Raw genomic sequence first — 10,257 nt, forward strand, 5'->3', positions numbered from 1 at the left:
CGTGCAATCTCTACATTGATGTATCTTACACCAGCCCCCATCAGCTCAGCCTCCTTCTTGACGAGGACCGCTACTTCCTCATCCAACCAACAGCCTCTGCGTCTTCGGCCTATTGACTCGGCAGCGGCTGCCCGATCCACACGCTTTTTCGCCAGCTCAGCCTTGTGAGCAGCCATCCTGCACACATTTTCAGCCACAGGATGCTCATGGCGCTCGTGCTGGGAACGGCCTACAGCCGTCAAAAAAGAACGGCTGCAGTGGTCACACTTAAACGGGAGCCTAGCAGGACTTGGGGCACGAAAAAGAGCATTGCACTTACCGGCGTGACACCTCATCAAATGTAGATGTCCGCTTTCCCTGTCACACTTACTGCATTTGCAGACAGGCTTTATTCCATGTCTACCTTCTAAATGTTCTCCCCAACGACGGGGAGAAGCGAAACGCTGAGGACATAGCAGACAGGCTATAGAGCACGATCCGCATGGGATGGGAAGCGAAAATTCGCTTCCTGCAAGAGTGGGATGTCATATCCCACTTTCCGCCTCTCGGTCCACTTCTAAAGTAAGAGAGTGGACGTCATGGAGGGGGTCCTGAGCAAGATCTTCAGGAAGCTGAGATCCCTTCACTACTAGCGTATGAGTAGGGTAGACTAACCTAAACAGTCCCTCTCTCTTTCTTTTGTATATCAGCGACGGGAGCTTATTAACACTCCCGTCGCCGTTCCAGTTGATACCAGTTGGACCACTGATCATACCTTGCTGCGGAGATGGTCCATTGTCCACAACAGGGGAAGGTAACTCTACGGCCAAGCATGTTTGGGTATCATGCTCAGCCTGACCTGCAGGCCCCGTCCCGGACCCACAGTCCACCAGATTTACGGCGCCTGGCTGCCGTATGTTTTCTGTCTTATTTGTAAGCATAATTATAGGACGGCAATTACCATGAGTACATGGGCAAAACCAATCAAGTTAAACTTACGGGAGGCACAAGGCTAAACCCTACCAAGCAGACAGACCACCATCACTCCAGCCGACCAGAATGCTCTCCGACCAACCAACTAGCCACAGAAATGCAGGCCACTGACTTAATAGTGAACCCGTCAATATTCGGCGGGGTGCTGTCATTGACTAGGTAGGTCTTGCTCAAGCCGTGGATGGAGAACCACGCACACTTACCGACATCGACCCCAAGCCCAACATCGCGGAAGAACCCCAAGCATCTATTAACTAGCGCCTGGAGACCCCCACGCGTCACCACGACCAAGTCGTCTGCATAAGTGATTCCATCCATCCGGACCCCCTCCACACACAAATCCCCGCTGGTAGATAATGAATCTAGCAGCAGATCAATAGCTATGTTGAAGAGGATCGGCGAGAGCGCGTCCCCCTGTCTGACACCCCGGCGAATAGCAATGGATGGTTCTGTAAGTTAAATTCCAAGATCAACATTCATACAAGACACTCTTGCTTATCAATGTCTTTTGCATTTTCAGGATCCTACATGCTGTTTGGGGATCTCCACAAAATTCCAATTCTATTTCCTAATAAAGGAAAACAAAAAAAAAATCTCTTCATCGACATCATTTAACCCTTTCGTTACCAACCTGGCTGAAACCGGTTCTGGCTCTGTTGTACAAATGTTTTGTTTTCATAAGTTCTGAATTAAAATCTTCCACCAAACCTTAGTCACAATTTATGTTCCTAACACTAGCTGAATGATAACTTTACTAAATTCTTTGTTTTAGTTAAAATAATTGAAAGAAACACAGAGCATCTCAAAGTAAATACAGTAACGAAAAGGGTCATATAGAAAAATAGGCACTTACACATTGATAAGGTGTATGTGTGTGTGTGTGTGTGTATATATATATATATATATATATATATATATATATATATACACACATACTAGCACATGCTTATACACTCAAAGTTTCTAACTTAAATAAATCAAGCTGTGTTTTTGGGAATGTATAAAAAAATAGTTTTGTGATTAAAATATTAATTTGAACTGGTTATAATGATTAAAGCTCTTTATTGTTGTGAAGGAAAGCCCAAGTTAGAGTTGAAGTTAGTAAAAAGGAAGTTTTAATTAAGTGGATAGTTATAGTGAATGATGAAGGTGCCAAGAATGTTATCTGCTGGGATAATGAGACACAGGCAGCCAAAGTAGAGCACCTGCTACAGCTGGAAGAAAGCAAAGTGAGAAGATCGCATGAAATGTGCAGTTGTGAGTTTGATAGCTGAAATGAGTTTTGTCAGGGCAAGAAGATAGAAAATTAGCGGTATCAAATATTATCAGCAATGGAGAAGATAGCTGTAAACTGAGAGGTTTGTAATGCTACTAAACTGTAAGGAAGAGGAATAAAAGAATAAATATAAAGTTTATAAGGCTGAGATGTGTGTGTGTGACTGTTGTAATTTAACATGTTTAATAATTTCATCGATAATAGTTATGTGAACAGGACCGATAACCATGGGTAGTACAAAGTAAGGAGTAATTAAATCTCATAATTAAGTCTAAAAATAATCAGTATGTATATATATATATATATAGATAGATAGATAGATAGATAGATATATACACATAGATATATATACATATACACACACACATACATTATATATATATATATATATATATACACACACATTATATACACACACACACATATGCATACATCATATATACATACACACATATACAAACATACAAACATATATACACATGCACACATACATACACACACATATATATATATACATACACACACATGCGCACACACACTCACATATATTTACACACACACACACACACATATATATATATACACACATGCATATACACACACACGCACATTTATATATATATATATATATATATATGCAGAATTTAGTATAGCGTGACTAGTTCAAACAATATTGTTTCCATTCTGTAAATAACGAAGCTGTGTGTAGGTGTGAAATAAACTTCAATTTAAACAAATCAGTGGATTTCTTCCAATCTGTGCTGCCAGTTTTGCTCTCTCGATTCCTTTTCTAGGCTTTTAAAGCACATCTTTCATTCAGCAAATACCATCTGTCAATGTCCCTAATCTTATCTTGCATGCAACCAGTCCTCCCGTTCACCTTTCTTATTACCGACTTTGCTATATTACTAAGATCTGAGAAAATGCTGACACTCTTAGAACTACAAACTAATCCCCAATTTAGATAAATCTTTTCAACAAATATAAACTCCTTCATAATTTACTTCTCTGTTCTTATTACTGGAGCTGAGTAATCATTTTGAATTAACGTACAGACTAATTACTTTTCCCCCTCTAACTTATTTAGTAGTTGTACACTAAAATTATCTTTACATGTTGAAAATATAAGAAGTTCTAACTATCTCCACAGAGCTCTAGAATATTTAGAGTTTATGAACTTCTGTTCACTGTAGCATAATATCCTCATAGATTATTACACTTTGAATAATTAACTCTTTTCATTAAAGATAATCATGGGTGCAGAAAATAACTGATACTTGGTAGAAATTTGTCAATAAGCATTGGAAACCCTGTAAGCATGCTTATCACACACTAGCAAAAATATTTCATTTACATCATAAAACATTACAAGAAATACAGGGTGAGAGCGCTAAGCAGTGATTAGTATTAACGCAATGCTTTTACCAGTTTGAATGTGTTTTTGCATGTTGGTTTCTTACTGTAAACACATCAGCTCACAGCACCACCGTCCAGTTTCTGTGACTGAAGAGGAGATAACTACTCCGAAATGCTTGCATCTCACAGTCTGGACAGGTGGCGCTGTGAGCTGATTTGGGTGTATTTACACCATTTGTCTCCAGCAAGAAATTTTCTCCATGACAAAACACTGTGAATGGCTTGTTTACAAATCCGAATGTGCTTTTAGCAGATTCAAATCGGTAATATCATTGCATTACAAGAATTGTTTGTAACCATCAGGCAAAAACAAAATTTCATGAGCCAGTGAAATGGGTGAGGTGGGGGGTGTTTGAGCCAAGAGAGCTTTTATGCTGTTACTTGTCAAACCACACCATGTTCTCTTTAATAAAGATGAACACATTGGATAATATAATCCTAGATAAACTACATATAAAAAAAAGACAGTGGTTATGGCTACATTTGATCAGTATTAACCATAAATTAAAAACAGAACACAAACAATATCGTGGATATTCTCTCACCTCTGCCACTATCTAGCATATACAGGTGCTTACACTTATCAAGTATTCCCTCTAAACTTACAGTGTCTATTTGATCAGTATTAACTGTAGGGGCCAAACAACAACGAAATTTTCTATAACAATGTTTCTTTATATTTTGAAGAGATAATAATTTTTTTTTTTTTTAATAAGTACTATACTGTTAGTAATCCTTTCTACTAGAGATACAAGACCTGGAATCTTGTGGGAGGGGGTCTAGTCAACTACACTGACCCCAATGCTCAACTAGTCCTTATTTCATCGACCCTAAAAGGATAAAAGGCAAAATTGACCCCAGCAGAATTTGAACTCAGAATGTAAAATACTGAAAGAAATGCTGCCTAGCATTTCGTCCCATACGCTGAGGATTCTGACAGCTCATCACCTTCTTTGCTCTTAGTAATAATCGTTTATTGCTGTTTTAACAAAAGGAACCCAACATCAAATGCATTTATTCTTTGAAACTGAAATTCTTTTTCCACACTTCCCTAACATTTGCTCCATTTCTTACATTCTGGTTAGATTATTGTAATTATCTGACTTAAAATGCATTCTTATTCTTAGCCCAGTCATTGATATATGTCACTTCACCACGATACCTCTAATCAGAAATGGTAATCTATTGTTGGTGATTTCACTGTGCCGATTATATGCAGTGACAAGGTTAAATGTTAAGCATTACATTCTAAGAAACTGCTTCCAAAGCTTTCCCTTCCATTAATGTTTGAAACAACCATACCTTTAACTTATGCATGAATGTTTCCTGTTTAAGACAAGAAAATACCATTATGATCAATTGCTCATTATGAATTATTTAATCTGTCTCTAAAATTAGATAATTTAAAATAGAAGTCCTTCTCCTGTCGACTGGCATTGCACTGTCTTATGTAATCATTATCTTTTGTGTTAAACTTCTGTCTCATTCCGGTTTTATTCTATAAAAGTACATCCTGCTTTATGTAGCTACCATACCATTTGATGACCCCCCCCCCCGTCTCTCCACTTCTTACCTCTATTATATCTCAACCACCTAACTCATCCCTAAACACTTGTTCAATCCTCTATCACCAGAACTTTAGCCCTCCAAAATCCTTACCAATACTTTTTATAAAATGTCAAAGTTAAATAACGACTTTGGTCATGGCCACCACCTCAGAATATATTTTATCAAAAAAAGCTTGTTTTAACAGCATGGTATGTGGGCATGAAAATTAGAACACTTGTCTGTGTGTCTCTATGTCTGTAACTTTGCATGTCAGTCACGTTCCATGCAGAATACCTTACTCAAAGGTGGTGCCGCAGCATGGCCCCAGCCTCTGGCTGAAACCAATAAGAGAATAAAAGAACCTGTTAGAAAAAAATACAGAATATGTAGGAATCCAAGTTCTGGGTCATCTCAATACATTCACGATCCGCTTCTGTGTCTTTCCAAATTTTCCTTTGATCTGGACTACATCTAAACATTCTACTATTCAGCATATCTATTAATACTACCAAAGCCTTTGATTGCTGGCTTCTTTATTATCTCATAGACTCTCAAAAGTCAGCATTCTTATTACACACACACACCTAATATTATCTGCCTTTCATACAAAGAAACAAACCATTTCTTTGCTTTTTCCTTCATTACAATGCTATCATTATTTTCATATTTCTAATTATATCACTTTTATCAGAGAACTTAACTTTCAGCAAGCTGTACAATAATTCCTCACATATCAAACAGAATGACATGCTTCCATAACATCTACATTATCATTCACAATATCCTCCAATCCAATAGAGATTTTGGTCTGATATTGAATGCAATCTTATTGTACCCGGATTTTCATTGATCTGTCAATTAGCAAACTTAAGCCTTAGAAAATATGTGAAGTCTAGCTTGGAGCTTAAAGCCTGCAATGACATTATCTAAGATGTGATGAATTGTTTGCTTGGAAGGAAACTGCCATTGCCTTGACCTGGATTACAAAGAAAGGTCAGGTATCACTTATCTAGAACAGGTTTCTGTAGATAAACAATATTTCTTCATGTCAGCAAGTACACATTTAAAAGATGTTGCATATAGTGTGTGTGTGTGTGTGTGTGCCTGACAGAACTCTCAAATTTTCCTGAATAAACACACTAGTGATGTAATGCTATATTTTCTTACTAATTCTCAGTTTTTAGTTGATGGCACATAATTTAATATACTTGATGAAAAATAATTTCACTGGCTTTCCTACAAAAATGTTTGCTAAACTGACAAGAAGTGCTAAACTAGTTGCTTAGCAAAACAGCATCTTCCAATGTGTTTTGATCACGTGTCAGGTCTGATCTGGCAAACTTCATTCTAAATTATCTTTAGACAATAATTGTATGACAAATTATATTAACCACTTCCCGTTGAGCATTTCAGTGTGTGTGTCTGTGCTTGTGCATGCACGGTTTTTTTTCTAGCTTCACTGTCATCATGATTTTGTAGAAGTGAAATGGCTATGTGGAGAAGGGATTAGATTACCAGCTCATAAGTGTGAGATCAAATCTATTGTAAATATTTTGTTGTGTAATCTGGACACAAATACGTGACAGATCATCTGGTATAGACTGGCAGTCTGTTCAGAAAGATCTTTTTTTTTTCTCTCATTTAGTTCATGCCATGATATTGTCGATAAGCACTGGTCCTTAAAAGACCCCCTTGGGGCTTAGAAGATACTTACATTACATTTACACTATACAGTTAAAACCCTGCATGTTCTCTAATTATATATAAATAACATACATAAACATATATATATAAGCTTGGGAAAACGGATGTAAAATGATGATGATGATATATCTGTACAAATATCTGGAATTAATCATCCGGTCGTTTAGGTTTCAATAGAACTGCATACAAAAAGTTATTTAATGCCTAAGTTATCAAAAAATTAATTTTATGTATTTAGTCAGGCTCCAAAATATTTTAGCTATTAAAACAAGCATTTGGGTGTGATAACTCATTATTTTAGCACAACCACCTTGTGAGTGGTGGATGATAGAAGGGTATCCGGTCTTAAAATGCCCATCCAAGTTAAGCGAAATCCCAAATCTTTTTTTTAAATGATCATCATTTTATGTCCATGTTTCATGTTGGCATGGGTTGGATAATAGGGATCACAATTTGCCAAAGGAGGAGAAGTAGTTGTATTGATGTTTACTCCAGAAATTGGAGTGGTTAATGTTCAATCTGAATCATCGATTGATCGATGCAGGATGTGAGAGACGAAACACAATGTTGGTAATTAAGAGACTGGGAACAAGTGAAACTTAGAGAGCAAATATTTGTGGTTAACTGATTCAGAGTAACAAAGGACATTGCAGAATCAGTGAAGAGACAAAATTGTGTGTCTGTGAGGTGGTGGTTGTGTGTTGATGGCTAAATTTTAGTTAGTCAAATGAGCCAGTGGCACGGACAAAGCACCAAGTACACACTGTAATGTGGTTGGCGTTAGGAAGGGCGACCAGCCATAGAAACCATGCCACCGCAGACAATTGGAGTCTGGACAGCTCCTGTCAAACCGTCCAACCCACGCCAGCATGAAAAATGGACGTTAAATGACGATGATGATAAAATGAATGGATTGTTCACAAATGGGGAAAAAAATGTTTTTGTTACTGTTTAGACCCAGTTCAATCGTATTGTGCAGCCCTAAACATAGCTGAGACTTTATTGTCCAGTTAGTCCTTTCTGTTGTAAGACAATAGAATGTGATTAAGGGAAGCTGACTGCTGTTTGTGGCAGCTTCAGTGACCGTACTATTTTCTTTAATATATGTAAACTTTAAGACCACATTGTTTTCAGCATATTCAACAGCGAATGAGAGAACTGCTAAGTGATCATTGGATCTGCTAGAAATAGCAGTGAAATATCTCTCTAGTAGTACTCATACCATCATAAAATAGGAAGGATATTGATTAATAATGTAACCGTACATACATTATATACTGGAAAATAAAATGAAATGGTCGTGGCTGGATTGATTTTGATCAAAGGTTTACTAATATCAAAACTATTAATAATAGGCTAATCAACAATTGTTTCCGTAGATGGAAGAAAATTAGAGAAATTTCCTTGTTAGGCAAAGGTTTAGGAAGTCAAAAAACTTTTATTACTGAATATTAGGGGAGACTACTCTTACATAATTAAAATGGATAGATGTCCTTGGATTCGTTTTATTTATTATTTTATTTTAATACCAACGGAATTATGGAAACGAAGCAATTTTTTAATAAATTTCATTGTGTTCTCTTACATAGTTTTCAAGATGAATTAAAGGTTAAATATCTTTATTGTTTAACGTTTATCATGACTCTATAAATCAAGCTTGATAGGTTTACGGTGATCGTTAGCAGTTCCAATACGGGGACAAAACACGATTGTACTACAACAGACCAGCGGAGCCCTACAAGCACTGTGTCATGCTTGTTTTTTTTTTTATTATAAAGGGAATTAATGGTCTTTGTTCTGGATCGCGTTTATTTGTCTTTATTGCTGTTTAGCGCCAGGTCAACCTTGATCAAACACATCGCGATCCAGACATCGAGACCATATCATTCAATGTACCCTTCTTTTCAGCTGGTTGAGTGCCATGTGAAATAGATGCGGCTGCTATTTCGAGGAGGTCGACTGACATTGTAAAAGGCTGTTGCTATTGTTGTTCAATTCTGTTAATGTGTTTGATTCGTAATTGTATTAAAGAAACAATAATATTGTTTGTACTGAAATATGTATCAAATAGAATATGACCTTGCCATTATGGAAAAGAATTAATTAAATGAATTAAAATGGCTTACAGTTAATTAAAATAACTAAACAATTAGAATAGGGTGTCTTAATTCAATTTGTTAAAGCAGAAAATAAATCTAAAGATATGTCATTGTTCCAATTGTTAATTTTCATTCTGTTTCTTAGATTAAATTTTCATAAGGATTATCTAATAATTTTCTTGCAGTTACCCGAGCAACAGTTGGGGCAGTTGTGTAACAGTCGGAATAAAGTAGTTGCGGAATTGGCCTCAGATCTTCAGACTGATCTCAACTATTAACAGTATTTCTTGTTGTCATAAATTAGTAGAAAAACTGAGATGTTTCAGTCCAGAGAAGAAAAACCTCTCTAGGTCAAGCTTTTTTTTTTTTTGCTTTTTATCTGTTGTCAATAAAAAATTTTCATTTCATCTTCTGTATTTTTAATTACTTTGAAGATTCACAGAAAAATATAAAAATTACTGAAGTCTTATAGTTCTATCCTCTAGTTATACGCATACAAAATTATTTTATTAAAATACAATAGAAAATATATTTATATGAAGATATGTTCCCATTTTATATTGTCACATATAAATTTAAATAATAAGGGTGAAAAATTGAATATTAATTTGATTAATATCAATTTAAAACCAGTGGCCTAGCATATTGAAAAAAATCTGAAGATTCAGAAAAAATTCATTGCTGAATTTTCTTGAGAACAATCTTTTCTTAGTGGTCAGAGACCATAGGTGGTCGTCTTCTAGCATAATGGATGTCCACTTAGTGGTCATCCCTCTTATATGTACTGTCATATATATATATATATATATATATATATCATCATCATCATCATTTAATGAAATATATTTATACACAAGCTTCTTACCACACAACCATGCTTTGTGCCTATAAATATATTTCATTTAGTCCTTGGTTTATGGTCAGTCAGAAAGTTACCATTGGTTTCATGCCTATTATTGCTCTTACAAGCAACTCATCGGACTTATGTGGCCAGAGACACGTAACTGCTTTACTAATGGATGTAAGAATGCAGTCTTGGTCAGCAAGACTTGTGAAAAAGGAAAATGCTGAAACAAAATTCTTTGAAGCGGAAACCCCATCTGGGAAAGATGGAGTCATCTCCCTTTGAACCATATTCTTACCTCCATTTATTAAAGAGCTTACAGGTCAGATGAATCACCTATATTGCTTGGGGCAATAATAGGCATGGCATCAATGGTAATTTCCTGACCGACAATAATC

At 36.2% G+C, this 10,257-nt stretch overlaps 1 protein-coding gene across 2 annotated transcripts in view; it reads left to right on the top strand.

The window, feature by feature from the left end:
• The window catches only part of LOC106880730 (heat shock factor 2-binding protein), a 230,247-nt gene extending 219,990 nt beyond the window's left edge, over nt 1-10,257 (top strand). Inside the window, exon 10 of one of the 2 annotated variants that reach the window (XM_052967847.2) lies at nt 9,201-10,257. In XM_052967847.2, coding sequence (XP_052823807.1) covers nt 9,201-9,293 — 93 coding nt within the window. In that variant the 3' untranslated portion in view covers nt 9,294-10,257. The remainder of the gene's footprint in view (nt 1-9,200) is intronic. The other variant, XM_052967848.2, reaches the window with a different exon arrangement.

Source organism: Octopus bimaculoides, chromosome 5, assembly GCF_046866305.1.
Source record: "Octopus bimaculoides isolate indiv1 chromosome 5, ASM4686630v1, whole genome shotgun sequence".
Lineage (NCBI taxonomy): Eukaryota > Metazoa > Mollusca > Cephalopoda > Octopoda > Octopodidae > Octopus > Octopus bimaculoides.